The following is a 19,279-nucleotide window of genomic DNA, read 5'->3' on the forward strand; positions in this document are numbered from 1 at the left end:
TATCAGAATGTGCTCTTGACAGATGCTTCTAGAAGCCAGCAGCTAGCAAGTCTTAGCATGTAGCCTGGAAGCGGAGATCCCATCGCCTCCGTACGCGGTGTCTGCCGCGCTCCCTCTGGGCAGCGCTGGGCGCAGGTCCCGCCGGCCGCGCCGGGCACCAGGCGCAGGTCCTGCCGGCCGCGCTGGGCACTGGGTGCAGGTCCCGCCGGCCACGCTGGGCACCGGGCGCAGGTCCTGCTGGCCGCGCTGGGCACTGGGCGCAGGTCCCGCCGGCCGCGCCGGGCACTGGGCGCTGGTCCCGCCGGCCGCGCCGGGCACTGGGCGCAGGTCCCGCCGGCCGCGCCGGGCACTGGGCGCTGGTCCCGCCGGCCGCGCCGGGCACTGGGCGCTGGTCCCGCCGGCCGCGCCGGGCACTGGGCGCTGGTCCCGCCGGCCGCGCCGGGCACTGGGCGCTGGTCCCGCCGGCCGCGCCGGGCACTGGGCGCTGGTCCCGCCGGCCGCGCCGGGCACTGGGCGCTGGTCCCGCCGGCCGCGCCGGGCACTGGGCGCTGGTCCCGCCGGCCGCGCCGGGCACTGGGTGCAGGTCCCGCCGGCCGCGCCGGGCACTGGGCGCAGGTCCTGGGCACCAGGCACAGGTCCTGGGCACCAGACACAGGTCCCATCGGCCGCGCGCTCCCTCTGGGCAGCACCGGGCTCAGGTCCCGCCAGCCACAAGCCCAGGTGCAGGCTCGCCTTTCCCCCCCCCAAAATAGGATCGGGAAGAAATCAAACATGAAATGTGCTTCACCTCAGTAAGTTTAACCTAAACCAGGATTACAGCCTGGCGGCCCACACCTATGAAGCAGAGGATTGTGGTGTAAGGCCAGTGTGTGGCAAAGAGAAAGACTTCCGTCTCAACAAACAAGCTGGCTGCGGTGGCATCCCAGCCCCCAAACAAACAAGAACGCAAAAATGGTACTGGGTGCGTGGCTCACATGGCAGAGCACCTGCCTTGCGTGTGCACGTCCCTGAGTGTAAAAGCTGATACCACCAGAAAACTCACACAGAAGAAAAACACAGCAGAGAATCTACAGCACCAGTGCCCACCGGCTTCCAGGGTGTTCCGTGCCACAGCAGTGCCTGCGTAGCGGACTTTGAGCTGGCTGAAGGGCAGAGCAGAGCCCTCATCACAGTGTCAACCAAAGCCGGGCATCCTGTGCCGCTGGCAGCCTAGCCTTGGGGCTCCAGAGGCCCCAGGTTAGCCCGGATTGACCCAGAAAGGGGCTCCCGGTTTCCCAGTTTTCCCTGCCCGGGTCTTGGCGCGGAGTATGAAGACGGCAGAGCTCCTTCAGGCTGCTGTACATCACGAAGCGTTTCTGCATTCAACAGCACTCACCACCACTGCACACACATCCACCCTGGCAGAGACGGCTTGTGGGGACCGAGTCCGTGCCTGAGGCCCAGGCTTGGGCTTGGCAGCCCTGGATGATCTGTGCTGGGATCTTCTGTTTTCCAAGAGCGTAGCTTCTGCAAGTTCTATGGTCAGACCTAGGTCAGGACTGCTCCCAGGGGCCCAGTGGGGCCAGCCCCTAAGTGCTTTCTTGGTGGCCTTGGCCCTGTCCCTTCTCAGGGCACAGAGGCTGCTGGCTGTCCTGGGGACATTTTCACACATGTGTGGGTGACAGACACGTGTGGCTCTCTCTTTCGGATGTTCCGGTTTGGACACAACAGTTGAAATGCCCACAATGTTGAATTAAAATGGATGACACACGCAATGTTTCGTGTGTGCAGCTCTGGCATAAGCGCTCACTGACTGGAGCCCCAGCAGATTCTTCCCATAGTTCAGAGACATTTGTGGACTTTGTGTTTTCAGAACTCAGCAAATGCGTTAATACTTTTTCTTTTGATCTGAGACCAGGGGGCTGGCATTGCATAAAAAAAAAAGGAGAAACAACTTAAAAGGTCACATGCCAGCAGACCTTGGGACTGCTTTGAACAGAGTCATCAGGACAGCCGGCAAAGGCCGCGTCCCTGGAGTCGGAGGCCAGAAGCGGGGGGTGGCGGAGCACGTGCGGAACTCTCCTGCTCTCCACGCACAGCCGTGCCAGTGCCGGATCCGGGCGGGCTGAGCAGAGCCTCGGGCCTGGAGACCCGGCGTGTGCCGTGCTGTGTGCCCCTTCCCACAGCGGGAGTGAGCCCGTGATCCTCGGGACCCAGGAGTGGGGCCTCAGCCTCCATTTGGTGTGAACCCCAGAACGACACAGCCGCGTCCACACCGACGGCGTCTCTGTCCTCAGAGAGCGCCCCACTCCTGGCCTTCCACCCAGACTCAGTGGGGAGGCTCTGGGATCCTGGTCCCTGCCCTCTGCCCGTGGCCTCTCTGAGCTGGCTGAGGTGCTGTGCTGCACCTGGTCACCACGTGGAGACAGGAGCGGGTGAACTCAGAGTTCCTACTCCCCGAAGATGTTCTCATCAGAAAAATCACCACAAAACCCAGCAAAGGTGTCTCCAACATCCTTTCTCTAAGGTTGGAGAATATGGAAACGGGTCAGAAGCGCCAACACCTGTGTGTTTTCTGTAGGCATCGGTGATTAGGAAGGACACTGAGGTAGACTCAACTGTGACTTCCTCCCTGGGGACCCACAGGTATACCGTGGGGCCAGGGGCCTAGCCAGCGCTGTGCCACAAGGCAGCAGAGTGCATGTGTGTGCGCGTGTGCACCTCTGTGCAAAGTATATGTGTATGCACATGCATGCACGCGTGCCTCTGTGCAGGGAGTGTGTGTATGTGCATGTGCACACACACCTTGTGCAGGGAGTGTGTGTCTGTATGTGCATGTACACACACACCTTGTGCAGGGAGTGTGTGTGTGTGTCCATGTGCATGGACATGGACACACGCCTCTGTGCAGGGAGTCACGTTGTCTCTGTGTGACCCTCCTCTGCCGGGACTTGCCCTGGCCCACACTGCACTAGGACACGTTTGGTCTTCAGTGCCATGGCTGGGGAGAGTGCCCTGCGGGCCGGGGTGGGGGGCCGGCAGGGCGGGGCCAAGGGCCTGGGGCCTGCTTCTGGCCAGCACCCCCCCTCCTCCTCCTGTGGGGCTCAGCAGCGCTGGGACGTGGAGGCCCCCGCTCTGGACTGCGGTCACCTGGGCTCGGCTGCTGTCCTGTCCCCTCCCGTGGTCAGCAACGTGAGGAATGCCTGCAGATGGCGTGTGGACAGGGTCTCCCCCAGGGCTTAGCTGGCACCTGGCACCACTGCACTGGACACAGCCTGGCACGGCTCACGGTCACCCACACAGAAAAGGACTTGGTGGCCCAGCGCCGCTGGTAGCCGCCACGAACGCCTGTGGACGACCTCCCTGCTGCAGGACTGAAAGCTGAAGGGCCCGCCCATCGCTGAGGTGGCTCCCACCCTACTTGCTCCCCCACAAGGGGCCAACCAAACTCCCACCTCCCGGCTTTCCTGTTTATGACTTGTCTGCCTGTCTGCTTTGAAAGGGGAGCTCAGTCCCTGCCGCCGTGGCCTTCTTTGTTGTCATGGGAAGCTCAGGTAATCACTGAGGTTCTGGGACGGGGTGGGGCTGGAGAGGAGGGTCCGGCTGGGGAGAGCGGGGCGCCCCTGCCTGGGGAGGAGTCCCTGCGCTGCTGGCCTCTTGTCATGCCTCCGGCCTCATGGACGACAGGGAACTCTGTTTACGCGAGAAGACCTTCTCATTTTTCTCAGAGTAACAAGTGGGCAATGACTTATAGCATCTGCCTTCGTTTGCTGCCAGCACACAGTGAGAGGCGGCCTCACGAGCACCGGGCTGTGGCCCCACGAGGAGCAGGACTTGCTTTGTCCGGTGCCATGCGGTCTCCAGCCAGCACTGTGCCCATCCAGGCTCACCCACAAGCTCTGGCCTGGCAGAAGATGACCACCGAAGCCGCTCCTGGCCTCTGAGTTCCCGGGGCCACCGTGGCAGTGCTGAACTCGGAGCGGCCGTGGGGACGCAGAGGTGGCGTCCGTGTCCACCGGGACCTTCCCATCTCGCCCGTGTTCTCTGCGCTGGCAGAATGCCGAGGGCTGTGGCAGCTCCCCAGCGCCGCCTGTTGGGCAGCATGGAGGCACCGGTGTGGGTATGGATGGACGGCTACCCGTGAGCGCCACACCGGGTCCCCCGGGCGCATCCCGGGGCGCCGCTGCTCTGCTGCACACGGGGTCCCGAGGGAGGAGGCGCTGCCCCTGGAGACCGCTGGGTGTGGGTCACCTTGGCGATGCGGTTCTCTGCAGGAGCAGCCTTCCCCTCCCCCGTCATCCCTGTTCCTCTCCAGCATTCCTCTGCACGCAGAGTTCAAAGCCGTCCCCCACCGTGTGTGTCCCGTTTCAAGTGACTGAAGTAGTGTGCCGTGAGGACAGGGCCACGGACGGTGAGACTCCCTGGGCGAGCTGTGTGGCCGCCTCTGTGTGGGCAGGCGTCCCCGCGTGGGAGCAGCGCCTGCCCAGCGTGGCTGCTTCCGTCTGGGGTGGAGGGAACGTCCCGGAACCAGACTGGCTGTCCCCGCACGGCCAGTGCACCAGATGCTACCGAGCTGCGCACACTGGTTTTGCTCAGGCTTTGAAATCTCAGCGCTCGTGAAATCTCAGCACAGCCACCGGTCAAGAGGTGTGTGTGCTTGACTTCTTCAACCACATGGCGCGTGAAGAGCGGGAACGGTGACCTCAGTCACGCGGCCAACACGGTGACAGGGTTTTGGCCAGAGAATGTTTCTCTTTCATTCTTTTAAATGCGATCGAAAGTTTAGGCAGTTTGCGGTCTTGGCAGTGTGATTTTGCCACGTCCCTCAGAACCACACGGTTCTTTCTGAAGGAAGGGATGTGCGGGCCTGCTGGCCGTTGTCCTGTGATGGGGTGGGAAGAGGGGTCCTGCCTGGACTCTGGGCGGCAGGTGGCCCAAACCACCTGGGGTGCTAGGGTCTGACACACTGGACAGAGCACAGACGACCTTCCCTGGTCTGTCATGACTAACTGCCGTGGGAGATGACTTCGAATTCCGTGACTTGGATTCGATATTCGGTTCAGCACCGAGAGCTGAAGCTTTGAGAACAAACTAATTCCTGGCAAATGTGAAGTCTGAGAGAATCTCAATCCAGAATGAAGTCCGGAGGCTGATGCTTTTCTAGCACATTCCGTGGTGGTTTGAGCATGAAGAGTAGTGAGTGGTTCCGTCGCTCCCAGTTGGGGCTGTGAACCCCTGCTCCCATTGCCTTTCTGTCAGAGAACCAAGCCACAGTTGTCCTGAAGAAACAAGAACTTGTCCAGCCCAGCCTGGTCCTCACTCACCAAGGCTGCTTATAACTGCAAGCCCGGTCCAGACCGGACAGCCGCATGGGCTGGGCGGAGGGCTGTCTCCGCTGCGGGAGCCTGCGGTGGCCCCTGGTGTGCCCCGTGGGTGTCCCCGAGGAGGCCCAGGCCCGCCCCTGCAGGGCCCGTCCGGAGGCAGTCAGCAGCACGCAAGCCCGGCAGAGCCCTGCAGTCCTGGCTGGTGCCTGTGCCCCCAGGGAGGCCCAGGCCCGCCCCTGCAGGGCCCGTCCGGAGGCAGTCAGCAGCACGCAAGCCCGGCAGAGCCCTGCAGTCCTGGCTGGTGCCTGTGCCCCCGGGGAGGCCCAGGCCCGCCCCTGCGGGGTCCGCCGGAGGCAGTCAGCAGCACGCAAGCCTGGCAGAGCCCTGCAGTCCTGGCTGGTGCCTGTGGTGTTTTGGCATCACCCGCAGGTGTGACCAGCAGGCAGTCACTGGGCCACTGGCAGAGCAGGGGGCGGACGGCCTACGAGGGTTCCTGGAGCACGGAGCCGGGCCAGTAGGCCTGGCGAAGCTCCCAACGCCGGGACGTCCGCCATCCTGGGCTGGGAGATCGGCCTGGCAGTGTCTCGCCCCCGCTCTCAGGCCCTGGCTGGTGTCTGAGCTGAAGGTGGGCACACGCCTCTTGTCCTCACGTAGCGTCTGTCTGGTCTCCCCTGCGCAAACGAGAGGATCCGCTTTGCTGGTGGCACTGGCGACATTGACGCTGCTGCCTTCGCCTGTTCTAGTCTTTTCTTTTCAGAGGGAGGTCCAGTGCGTTGTGTTGGGAGACCGTGGGGGGCTTTCCCAGGAGCCAGCAGCACGGCCCTCACTGACGGCAACACGGTGGTGACACCGGCTCGCCGACAGTCGGGTGAGGCCTGCGCTTGAGTTGTCTCCTCTCACCACCTTGTTGTCAGCCTCTGGGTGGGGTCGAGCGGCCGGAGTGTAGTGTGATCTGGGGGTGCCCAGGAGAGAGGCTGAGAGGACGCCGGGGGTGATGTCCTCCCCACAGGGTCTCAGCCGCAGGGCCCGGGGTGGGAGGTCGCACGGTAGCACAGCAACAGACGCCCATGCTCCTCCAGCCGCCCAGGCCGAGTGTGACTGTCCCCCACGACTGTCCCCCACGACTGTCCCCCACGACTGTCCCCCACGACTGTCCCCCACGACTGACCCCCACGACTGACCCCATGACTGTCCTCCACGACTGTCCCCCATGACTGTCCTCCACGACTGTCCCCCACGACTGACCCCATGACTGTCCCCCACGACTGCCCCCACGACTGTCCCCCACGACTGTCCCCCACGACTGACCCCATGACAGTCCCCCACGACTGTCCCCCACGACTGACCCCACGACAGTCCCTCATGATTGTCCCCATGACTGTCCCCCACGACTGTCCCCCACGACTGACCCCATGACTGTCCTCCACGACTGTCCCCCACGACTGTCCCCACGACTGACCCCACGACTGTCCCCCACGACTGTCCCCCACGACTGACCCCATGACTGTCCTCCACGACTGTCCCCCACGACTGTCCCACACGACTGACCCCACGACTGTCCCCCACGACTGTCCCCCACGACTGTCCACCACGACTGACCCCATGACTGTCCTCCACGACTGTCCCCCACGACTGTCCCCCACGACTGACCCCACGACTGTCCCCCACGACTGTCCCCCATGACTGTCCCCCATGACTGTCTCCATGACTGTCCCCCACGACTGTCCCCCATGACTGTCCTCCACGACTGTCCCCCATGACTGTCCTCCATGACTGTCCCCCATGACTGTCCTCCATGACTGTCCCCCACGACTGTCCCCCACGACTGTCCCCCACGACTGACCCCATGACTGTCCTCCACGACTGTCCCCCACGACTGTCCCCCACGACTGTCCTCCACGACTGTCCCCCACGACTGTCCCCCACGACTGACCCCATGACAGTCCCCCACGACTGACCCCACGACTGACCCCATGACAGTCCCTCATGATTGTCCCCATGACTGTCCCCCACGACTGTCCTCCACGACTGTCCCCCACGACTGTCCCCCACGACTGACCCCACGACTGTCCCCCACGACTGTCCCCCATGACTGTCCCCCATGACTGTCTCCATGACTGTCCCCCACGACTGTCCCCCACGACTGTCCTCCACGACTGTCCCCCACGACTGTCCCCCATGACTGTCCCCCATGACTGTCCCCCACGACTGTCCCCCACGACTGACCCCATGACTGTCCTCCACGACTGTCTCCCACGACTGTCCCCCACGACTGTCCCCCACGACTGTCCCCCACGACTGCCCCCCACGACTGTCCTCCACGACTGTCCCCCACGACTGTCCCCCACGACTGTCCCCCACGACTGACCCCATGACTGTCCTCCATGACTGTCCCCCACGACTGTCCCCCATGACTGTCCCCCACGACTGTCCCCCAGGACTGACCCCACGACTGTCCTCCACGACTGTCCCCCACGACTGTCCTCCACGACTGACCCCCACGACTGACCCCATGACTGTCCCCCACAACTGTCCCCCACGACTGTCCCCCACGACTGACCCCATGACTGTCCTCCACGACTGTCCCCCACGACTGTCCTCCATGACTGACCCCCACGACTGACCCCACGACTGTCCCCCACGACTGTCCCCCACGACTGTCCCCCACGACTGTCCCCCACGACTGACCCCACGACTGTCCTCCACGACTGTCCTCCACGACTGACTCCACGACTGTCCCCCACGACTGTCCCCCACGACTGTCCCCCACGACTGACCCCACGACTGTCCCCCACGACTGTCCCCCATGACTGTCCCCCACGACTGTCCCCCACAACTCTCCCCCACGACTGTCCCCCACGACTGCCCCCCACGACTGTCCTCCACGACTGTCCTCCACGACTGTCCCCCACGACTGTCCCCCACGACTGACCCCACGACTGTCCTTCACGACTGTCCTCCACGACTGTCCCCCACGACTGTCCCCCACGACTGTCCCCCACGACTGTCCTCCACGACTGTCCCCCACGACTGTCCCCCACGACTGACCCCACGACTGTCCCCCACGACTGTCCCCCACGACTGTCCCCCACGACTGTCCTCCACGACTGTCCCCCACGACTGTCCCCCACGACTGACCCCATGACAGTCCCCCACGACTGTCCCCCACGACTGACCCCATGACAGTCCCTCATGATTGTCCCCATGACTGTCCCCCACGACTGTCCTCCACGACTGTCCCCCACGACTGTCCCCCACGACTGACCCCACGACTGTCCCCCACGACTGTCCCCCATGACTGTCCCCCATGACTGTCTCCATGACTGTCCCCCACGACTGTCCCCCACGACTGTCCTCCACGACTGTCCCCCATGACTGTCCCCCATGACTGTCCCCCACGACTGTCCCCCACGACTGTCCCCCACGACTGACCCCATGACTGTCCTCCACGACTGTCCCCCACGACTGTCCCCCACGACTGTCCCCCACGACTGTCCCCCACGACTCTCCCCCACGACTGTCCCCCACGACTGCCCCCCACGACTGTCCTCCACGACTGTCCTCCACGACTGTCCCCCACGACTGTCCCCCACGACTGACCCCACGACTGTCCTTCACGACTGTCCTCCATGACTGTCCCCCACGACTGTCCCCCACGACTGTCCCCCACGACTGTCCTCCACGACTGTCCCCCACGACTGTCCCCCACGACTGACCCCACGACTGTCCCCCACGACTGTCCCCCATGACTGTCCCCCATGACTGTCTCCATGACTGTCCCCCACGACTGTCCCCCACGACTGTCCTCCACGACTGTCCCCCATGACTGTCCCCCATGACTGTCCCCCACGACTGTCCCCCACGACTGTCCCCCACGACGGACCCCATGACTGTCCTCCACGACTGTCCCCCACGACTGTCCCCCACGACTGTCCCCCACGACTGTCCCCCACGACTGCCCCCCACGACTGTCCTCCACGACTGTCCCCCACGACTGACCCCATGACTGTCCTCCATGACTGTCCCCCACGACTGTCCCCCATGACTGTCCCCCACGACTGTCCCCCACGACTGACCCCACGACTGTCCTCCACGACTGTCCCCCACGACTGTCCTCCACGACTGACCCCCACGACTGACCCCATGACTGTCCCCCACAACTGTCCCCCACGACTGTCCCCCACGACTGACCCCATGACTGTCCTCCACGACTGTCCCCCACGACTGTCCTCCATGACTGACCCCCACGACTGACCCCACGACTGTCCCCCACGACTGTCCCCCACGACTGTCCCCCACGACTGTCCCCCACGACTGACCCCACGACTGTCCTCCACGACTGTCCTCCACGACTGTCCTCCACGACTGACTCCACGACTGTCCCCCACGACTGTCCCCCACGACTGTCCCCCACGACTGACCCCACGACTGTCCCCCACGACTGTCCCCCATGACTGTCCCCCACGACTGTCCCCCACGACTCTCCCCCACGACTGTCCCCCACGACTGCCCCCCACGACTGTCCTCCACGACTGTCCTCCACGACTGTCCCCCACGACTGTCCCCCACGACTGACCCCACGACTGTCCTTCACGACTGTCCTCCATGACTGTCCCCCACGACTGTCCCCCACGACTGTCCTCCACGACTGTCCCCCACGACTGTCCCCCACGACTGTCCCCCACGACTGTCCCCCACGACTGTCCCCCACGACTGACCCCACGACTGTCCTCCACGACTGTCCTCCACGACTGTCCCCCACGACTGACCCCACGACTGACCCCACGACTGTCCCCCATGACTGTCCCCATGACTGTCCCCCATGACTGTCCCCCACGACTGTCCCCCACGACTGTCCCCCACGGCTGTCCCCCACGACTGACCCCACGACTGTCCTCCACGACTGTCCCCCACGACTGTCCTCCACGACTGTCCTCCACGACTGTCCTCCACGACTGTCCCCCACGACTGACCCCACGACTCACCCCACGACTGTCCCCACGACTGTCCCCCACGACTGACCCCATGACTGTCCTCCACGACTGTCCCCCACGACTGTCCCCCACGACTGACCCCACGACTGTCCCCCACGACTGTCCCCCATGACTGTCCCCCATGACTGTCCCCCACGACTGTCCCCCACGACTGTCCTCCACGACTGTCTCCCATGACTGTCCTCCACGACTGTCCCCCACGACTGTCCCCCACGACTGACCCCACGACTGTCCTCCACGACTGTCCCCCATGACTGTCCTCCATGACTGTCCCCCATGACTGTCCCCCACGACTGTCCCCCACGACTGTCCCCCACGACTGTCCCCCACGACTGTCCTCCATGACTGTCCTCCATGACTGTCCCCCACGACTGTCCCCCACGACTGACCCCATGACTGTCCCCCACGACTGTCCCCCACGACTGACCCCATGACTGTCCTCCACGACTGTCCCCCACGACTGTCCTCCATGACTGTCCCCCATGACTGTCCCCCACGACTGTCCCCCACGACTGTCCCCCACGACTGCCCCCCACGACTGTCCTCCATGACTGTCCTCCACGACTGTCCCCCACGACTGTCCCCCACGACTGTCCCCCACGACTGTCCCCCATGACTGTCCTCCATGACTGTCCTCCACGACTGTCCCCCATGACTGTCCTCCACGACTGACCCCACGACTGTCCCCCACGACTGTCCCCCACGACTGTCCCCATGACTGTCCCCCATGACTGTCCCCCACGACTGTCCTCCACGACTGTCCCCCATGACTGCCCCCCACGACTGTCCCCATGACTGTCCTCCACGACTGTCCCCCACGACTGTCCCCCACGACTGACCCCCATTACTGCCCCCCACGACTGTCCCCATGACTGTCCTCCATGACTGTCCTCCACGACTGTCCCCCACAACTGACCCCATGACTGTCCCCCACGACTGTCCCCCATGACTGTCCTCCATGACTGTCCCCCATGACTGTCCCCATGACTGTCCCCCACGACTGTCCTCCATGACTGCCCCCCATGACTGTCCCCCATGACTGTTCCCCACGACTGTCCCCCACGACTGACCCCACGACTGTCCCCCATGACTGTCCCCCACGACTGTCCCCCATGACTGTCCCCCACGACTGTCCTCCATGACTGTCCCCCACGACTGTCCTCCATGACTGTCCCCCACGACTGTCCTCCACACCCCCCAGGCCGAGTGTGACTGTCCTCTGCTTCCACTCAAATGTGTCTGGGTGCCAGGGGGTGTCCTGGCCCCCAGCGGAGCTGCCCGTGGCTGGAGCCGGCCTCTCGGAGCTGCTCGTGGCTGGAGCCGGCCTCTCGGAGCTGCCCGTGGCTGGAGCCGGCCTCTCGGAGCTGCCCGTGGCTGGAGCTGGCCTCTGGTCTTCAGTCAGAGCCTGCGTCCACAGCCGTGCTCTGGAGTCTTTCCCACACCTCAGTTTCCCTCTCACTCGTGGCCTGGACCCATATCTCGCTGGGGAAGCTACTCTGTGAGATGCTTCAGAATCTGGAAGAGAGCAGATGGCCCCAGTCCCACCACACCAGTCCCTGTCAGGACACAGCAAGGCTGCGTTCCAGGACGCGCTTCCTGCTGAGAAGCTCTTCCGGCCTCCTGGTCCCCCTCCAGCCTCCCTGCCTTCCTCCAGCCTCCCTGTCCTGTCTGGCCTCCCTGCCTCCCTCCAGCCTCCCTGTCCCCTCCGGCCTCCCAATCCCCCTCCTGCCTTCCTGTCCTCCGCTCCTCCCTCCGGCCTCCTGGTCCCCCTCCAGCCTCCCTGCCTCCCTCCAGCCTCCCTGTCCCCTCCGGCCTCCCTGTCCCCTCCAGCCTCCCTGTCCCCTCCGGCCTCCCCAGCCCCTCCTCTGTACTTCATACCTATGCGTCTCCAGATGTCTGTCCCCTCAGCTCCTAGCTCCTGGCTTGTGACGGCCCTGCCCATTCTGCCCCACAGATGTGTCCAGGTGTGTGGCAGAGAGGAAATACACCCAGGAGCAAGCCCGGAAGGAGTTCCAGCAGGTGTTCATCCCCGAGTGCAGTGATGACGGCACCTATAGCCAGGTGACTCACCTCGCGGGGAGCGGGGGCGCTGGGGCACGGGCCAATGCATGGGGCGCGGGTGCGCTGGGGCGCGGGTGCGCTGGGGCGCGGGTGTGCTGGGGCGCGGGCCAACGCATGGGGCACGGGCGCGCTGGGGCGCGGGCCAACGCATGGGATGTGGGCATGGGTGTGATGGGGCGCGGGCCAACGCATGGGATGTGGGCGTGGGTGTGCTGGGGCGCGGGCCAACGCATGGGGCGCGGGTGCGCTGGGGCGCGGGTGCGCTGGGGCGCGGGCCAACGCATGGGGCGCGGGTGCGCTGGGGCGCGGGTGCGCTGGGGCGCGGGCCAACGCATGGGGCGCGGGTGCGCTGGGGCGTGGGCGCGCTGGGGCGTGGGTGCGCTGGGGCGCGGGTGCGCTGGGGCGTGGGCCAACGCATGGGGCGCGGGTGCGCTGGGGCGTGGGTGCGCTGGGGCGCGGGTGCGCTGGGGCGCGGGCCAATGCATGGGGCGCGGGTGCGCTGGGGCGCGGGTGCGCTGGGGCGCGGGCCAACGCATGGGGCGCGGGTGCGCTGGGGCGCGGGCGCGCTGGGGCGTGGGTGTGCTGGGGCGCGGGCCAACGCATGGGGCGCGGGCGCGCTGGGGCGCAGGGGCACGGGATGTGGGCCGTGGCATGAGCTGTGGCGTGGGCCGTGGCATGGGCCATGGTGTGTGCTGGGGGGTGGGTGTGCTGGGGGGTGGGTGTGCTGGGGGGTGGGTGTGCTGGGGGGTGGGTGTGCTGGGGGTGAGTGTGCTGGGGGTGGGTGTGCTGGGGTGTGGGTGTGCTGGGGTGTGGGTGTGCTGGGGTGTGCTGGGGGTGGGTGTGCTGAGGTGTGGGTGTGAGCCGGGAGGAGGAGTCAGCTGTCACATCCCAGGGGAATCTCCTGGTGTGACATGGGAACAAAGCTCCCGTCCCCTGTGCGTCACACACGGCTGGTGACACGGGTTCGAGGCTCCAGGCACACTGCGGGCATGCCCTCCACGGTGCTGGGTGTGAGGCTCAGCGCCATTTCCCCACTGGGGAGTTAGATTCGTCGGCCTGACACAGAGCTGAGGTCTAATTAGGAACACGTGCCGAGAGCGTGAGGTCAGGGCCAGGAGCAGCATGGTGACGGGCCGTGGAAGGGGCCGCGGCTGGGTGGATGGCAGCTGCAGTTGTCATTTGGCTCTGTTTGGTGAGAGTCGGCCCTGCGGTTTCTCATGAGTGGGCAGCTCTGGGGGAATAGCACCGCTGTAGACTCGCTGGCCAGCCACGCGGTCCCACCTGTCGCCCGGCCTGGGGCAGTGCCAGGGAGTCCTGAGCCCTCACCCTGGGAGGGTGAGGAGGGGAGGGGCGGCACAAGGCCCCTCCCTGTGGTCATTGAGGGGCTCCGCGGAGGCAGACCGTCCCTGGCTCTGGACGCCCAGCCCCTCTCCCTGAGTCTGCCACAGGCCAGTGGAAAGGCTGGGCCTCCCATTCACGTTTCCAGGCTGTATGGTGGAGGCTGAGCCCTGTGGGGATGGCCAGGCTGGTGCTGCACGTGGCTCTGTCCCTTCTGTACTTGAGGAGCGAGTGTGGATGTGGCCTTCGATAGCATGTGCAGACGCGGCTCTCAGAGCCGCCAGGTGGCCGCAGGCCTGGAGTCTGCTTGCACGTGGCAGCGTGGCCACTCCAGGTGGCCGCAGGCCTCCAGTCTGCTTGCATGTGGCAGCGTGGCCACTCCAGGTGGCTGCAGGCCTCCAGTCTGCTTGCATGTGGCAGCATGGCCACTCCAGGTGGCCGCAGGCCTGTAGTCTGCTTGCACGTGGCAGCATGGCCACTCCAGGTGGCTGCAGGCCTCCAGTCTGCTCGCACGTGGCAGCGTGGTCACTCCAGGTGGCCGCAGGCCTGGAGTCTGCTTGCACGTGGCAGCATGGCCACTCCAGGTGGCCGCAGGCCTGTAGTCGGCTGGCACGTGGCAGTGTGGCCACTCCAGGTGGCCGCAGGCCTGGAGTCTGCTTGCACGTGGCAGCGTGGCCACTCCAGGTGGCCGCAGGCCTCCAGTCTGCTTGCATGTGGCAGCGTGGCCACTCCAGGTGGCCGCAGGCCTGGAGTTGGCTGGCACGTGGCAGCGTGGCCACTCCAGGCAAGCCTGGAGTCGGCTGGCACGTGGCAGCGTGGCCACTCCAGGTGGTCGCAGGCCTGTAGTTGGCTGGCACGTGGCAGCGTGGCCACTCCAGGTGGCCGCAGGCCTGGAGTCGGCTGGCACGTGGCAGCGTGGCCACATCGGCCTGTTCTTTCTCCACAGGTCCAGTGCCACAGCTACACAGGGTATTGCTGGTGTGTCACACCCAACGGAAGGCCCATCAGCGGCACCGCTGTGGCCCACAAGACGCCCAGATGCCCGGGTAGGTCTCCTCTGCCTCTGCCTCCACGCAGACCCGTGTGCTTGTCCCCTTGCAGTGGTCTTGTGGATGTCCGTTCCGTTCTGGAGGACGGTGGACGGTGGGTGGCGGTGAGAAGGGACCGGGTCACTGGACAAAGCATCACATGTACTATTTGAGGTTGATTTTGAGGGAGAAAACACAGATCTAGGTGGCTCACAAGAGGAAGACACCTCATCTGAACTCTGGAAGGTTACGATGATTTGGCCATCTTCATTTTAAAATATAACCACAGAGGCTGAAGTTACCAGTGGACGTGACACGTTTCCTTTGGCCAGAGTGTAAAAATGTTAATTTTGTGTATAACACATGGACTGTGCTTCCTAGGCCAGTTTCTATGTGGCTTGTTGGAGTGGTCTTATTACTCATAGGACCACTTGGTGTACCAAAAACAAGTGAAATAGGCGGGATACTAATCTATACAATGGCGTCTCCCTTAATATTTTGCTAGAAAGGGCTACCTGTGATTCTGCTATTACTAAATTTTTAATTAGACATTAATATGGTAATTGCTCCCATACCAACGGGATTTCCTAGTGATAATTCCATAGATACATACATATATCTTAGACAGGTTTACCTCCAGTACATCTCCTGCCCCTTTTGCAAACAATGGTGGGTCTTATGATGCCAATTCATACGTACATATACACGTGCGTGTGTCATGCTGTGATCTCCTTCATCGTTAGTGCCCTTCCTCCCCTCCTGTGAATCCCCAATTTTCCTGATATTCGTGTCAAATCTAATTCTTCATCTTCGTCATCTTCTCCTCCTCGTAGGTCTAAGTTCACAAATGACTGAATGTTTTTGATGCTTGGCTTTGGACCTTGGCTTCCCTCCCTCCCTCAGCCGGGCGCTCCAGTTCCACCCAGGGCTCGGGGTGGATGGCTCCCTGGGCAGCCTGTCAGCCCTTCCGGGGAGACAGTGATCTGACCCGCAAAAGCCCCACGTGGTAATACTCAGCCAGGATAGCACAAAACTGTGACAAAAACAAAGGGCGACACATTTTCCCGAGCTTTTCCTGAAGTATTGAAGCGTCTGCATCGAGAACTTGCTGCAAGTGGCTCCTTACGCAGTGGACTGCCATCTGCCGTAAGCATGTGCGCTGTGCTGTGAGGAAGCGAAATGTACTTACTGTTTGTCAAACTACTGTGTTGTTCAAGACCTAAAAAAAGCTGATACCTGATAGTTGTTTTGTGAACTTGTGACAGAAAGAAAGGAAAGCACGCGGTGCTGAGCTGCCTGCTGCTGAACGATCCTTTCTCCCCCAGTTCCACTTCCCCTGCAGAGCAGAGCGGCCGTGGTGAGGACAGCTCACTCTCTCTTAGGGACACTAGGGAAAGTGTCTTCCGCACAAGAAGCTTTCTAAGAAAATTGTGTGCAGAATCAGTGAGATCTGCACCGTGTCTGGATACTGCCTTGCCTCCAGAACCACCCACTGGCCTTTCCGCTCCCAGTGCTTTTCCTCATTAACACTGCGCTTCATTGCTTGCACTGATTATCTAGGGCCAAGGAATGGATTAGGGAAAAGAGTATCTGTCTGTTTGTGTAAACGTCTAGCGTCAGCTGGGCTCTGCGATTCACGCCTGGAATCCCAGATACTGGAGCGCAGAACCCCTTGTCTCTGCGAACCTCAGGAAGCGCACCGTGTGGGTGCGTCCTCGCCCTCCGCTCACCAGCTGCCTGTGGCCATAGGAAAGCCGCAGGAGTGGTGTTCACCAGAGTTCTTAAGGAGGGTCGACTTCAGATTCAATCTCCCTTGTGTTTCCTGGAGGCCTTTCATGCTGGAGAGCAGGAGAGCAGGGGAGCAGGAGAGGAGGAGAGGAGGTGGGCAGGAGGGCAGGAGGAAAGGGGGGCAGGGGGTCGGAGGGTGGGGGAAAGGGGGGCAGGGAGCAGGAGGGCAGGAGGGCGGGGGGAAAGGGGGGCAGGGAGCAGGAGGGCAGGGGAGCAGGAGAGGAGAGGAGAGGAGGTGGGCAGGAGGGCAGGGGGAAAGGGGGGGCAGGGGGTCGGAGGGTGGAGGAAAGGGGGGCAGGGGGCAAGAGGGCGGGGGGCAGGGGCGGGGGGCGGGGGGGCAGGGGCGGGGGGCGGGGGGCGGGGGGCAGTGGGGCAGGGGCGGGGGGCGGGGGGGCAGGGGCGGGGGGCAGGGGCGGGGGCGGTGGGGCAGGGGCGGGGGGCGGGGGGGCAGGGGCGGGGGGCAGGGGCGGGGGGCGGTGGGGCAGGGGCGGGGGGCAGGGGGCGGGGGGGCAGGGGCGGGGGGGCGGGGGGGCGGGGGGCGGGGGGGTGGGGGGCGGGGGGCAGGGGCGGGGGGCGGGGGGGGCGGGGGGTGGGGGGTGGGGGCGGGGGGCGGGGGCAGGAGGACAGGGGCAGGAGGACGGGGACAGGGGGGCGGGGGGCAGGAGGACAGGGGCAGGGGGGCAGCGGGGCGGTGGGCAGGGGCGGGGGGACAGGGGCAGGGGGGTAGGGGGGCAGGAGGACAGGGGCAGGCGTGGGGGGGCAGCAGGACAGGGGCGGGGGGCAGGGGCGGGGGGGCGGGGGGGCAGGGGCGGGGGGCAGGGGTGGGGGGCGGTGGGGCAGGGGCGGGGGGCGGGGGGCAGGCGCGGGGGTAGGGGGGGCAGGGGGTGGGGAGAGGAAGAGAGGGGGGAAGGAAGGAGAGGGAGAGGAGTAGAGGGAAAGGGGGAGAGGGGGAGAGGGAGGAGGAGAGGGAGAGAAAGAGAGAGGGAGAATGATAGACAGAGAGAGGAGGAGGTTCATCCAGAGCCCAGCCCATCTTCCCCGTGCCCTGCCTGGGGGCTGGAGCCGTTCTCTCCGTCCTCGTGCTGTTACAGAATGAGGGGTGCTCTGGGAAGGCCCCAGGGACACAGGCAGGCGGTCCAGCCTCCCGTGCCCCGTGGCTGTCCGTCCTCGGGGCTCCATCGGTGGGGCCTCCACCTGCGCCCCAGTGGCCCACGCCCCAGCGCCTGCCTGTTTTTCGAGTGCGTGATGGCTCTTTCCGCAGAACACGGCCCACTCTGTGGGGCCGCCTGTCCACAGCCCTTTGTGTTCGCTGGGTGTGGCTGGCTTTGAACCTCGTGCCTGGAATGACAGGGCTGAGAGCGTGTTACCTCTTCCTTCTGGAAGCACGCACGCTCTCCAGTGTGGATTCTGGGCCCTCCTTGGCACACGCCAGGGCGGGAAGAGCCACCCTTCCCTTGACCCTCCAGTGGGACAAGCGCTCACAACTGGAAACCCCTGGTTATGCCCTTCGGGGCACTGGTCTGAGGACCCTGCGTAGCAGCAATACCTCACAGAGCTTGATGCGTGGCCCTTGCACCCCAGTGCGTGTGGGAACTCTGGGGAGCCAAGAGCTATTTTTGGTTCTATAGTCCTTGGGTTTGAAGGCTGTGGCTGCTGGGAAAGGAAGTTCTGGCACCTTCCAGGGGAGGCTGCTGGGTCAGGAGACGGAGCTCCACGCGGCACAGTGTTTGCCACAGGCCTGGGTGAAGGGACTCTGGTTCTATTGCGAAGTTCTCTCTTCCACACGAAGAACAAGCTGCAGTTATTTTGTGTGGATTTAGTTAATGCTGACTGAATTCAAGGGCCGTGAGCAAGCCAAGTTGGATGTTCAATGAGAGAAAGGCCATGGGGGGACGGGAGGGGGGAAACTGTGTTGCCTTCCTATCTCGATCTCTAATCAAATTTCCTGTTGACAGTTTATACTTCTGTGTCCTCAGATTATCAAACATTATCTTAATTCAATCATAAAGTTCTCCCACGGGGGCAGTCTAATTACGACTTAGCATATTTCTATTTCACTCACAAATGAAGACCCACATACTTGGGTTCAGAATTATTACCGAAATACTGCCATTTCCAGTCCAAAGCAGCAAACTGCTTTGACTCATTGCAGCAAAACACAATACGTATGTATGAATCAGTGTGAAACGTGGGGCCTTCAGCCAGGCGTGCACGGAGGCGGCCCTGGGGGAGGCGGGACTGTGGTTCAGAAGGTCTCCTGTGGTCCTCGGTGAGTTTTGTCACCAGTGAAACTGCTCTGAGCCTGTGCTCTGCGCCGGCTCTCCCAACAGAACAGCCTGGAGACGAGCACAGCCTGTGTTAGGAAGCACGCCAGGCGGAGGGGAGCGCACGGTCTGGAAGATTCAGCTCCTTCTACACTCACGCATAGATGTGTCCTCATGTGCACACCTGTGTGGTGGGTGGCCAGCCCGTGGGCTGGCCTGCCCACTGCATGGGGCCCTGGCCTGGCTGGGTCACGGCCCGGCCTGACCCACGTCCCAGTGTGTGAGGCAGGGCTCTGGCAGGGCCCCCAGGCCCCACTCCATCTCCATCCTCGGTGTTTGGACGTTGGCCTTGCATTTAATATGCTAAAAGAAACAAAACACAGTTTTAAGATAGCATAAAGCTGCAGTGAGGGCCCCATTCAGACAAGGGTACACGTCGTGTTGGAAGGTGTTTGCTGAGGTCCTGGCCCAGCACGGTTAGATCTGCCCGGGGCTTTTCCTAC

At 63.7% G+C, this 19,279-nt stretch overlaps 1 protein-coding gene across 4 annotated transcripts in view; it reads left to right on the top strand.

Annotated features, from left to right (window-relative positions):
- The window catches only part of Smoc2 (SPARC related modular calcium binding 2), a 112,259-nt gene that overhangs the window by 43,297 nt on the left and 49,683 nt on the right, over positions 1 to 19,279 (top strand). For all 4 annotated transcript variants that reach the window (XM_042672394.1, XM_042672391.1, XM_042672395.1 and 1 more), the window contains exons 3-4: positions 12,252 to 12,358; positions 14,643 to 14,742. In XM_042672394.1, the coding sequence (XP_042528328.1) occupies positions 12,252 to 12,358; positions 14,643 to 14,742 (207 nt within the window). The remainder of the gene's footprint in view (positions 1 to 12,251; positions 12,359 to 14,642; positions 14,743 to 19,279) is intronic.

Source organism: Dipodomys spectabilis, unplaced genomic scaffold (assembly GCF_019054845.1).
Source record: "Dipodomys spectabilis isolate Male_0828 unplaced genomic scaffold, ASM1905484v1 ptg000702l, whole genome shotgun sequence".
NCBI classification, from domain to species: Eukaryota; Metazoa; Chordata; class Mammalia; order Rodentia; family Heteromyidae; genus Dipodomys; species Dipodomys spectabilis.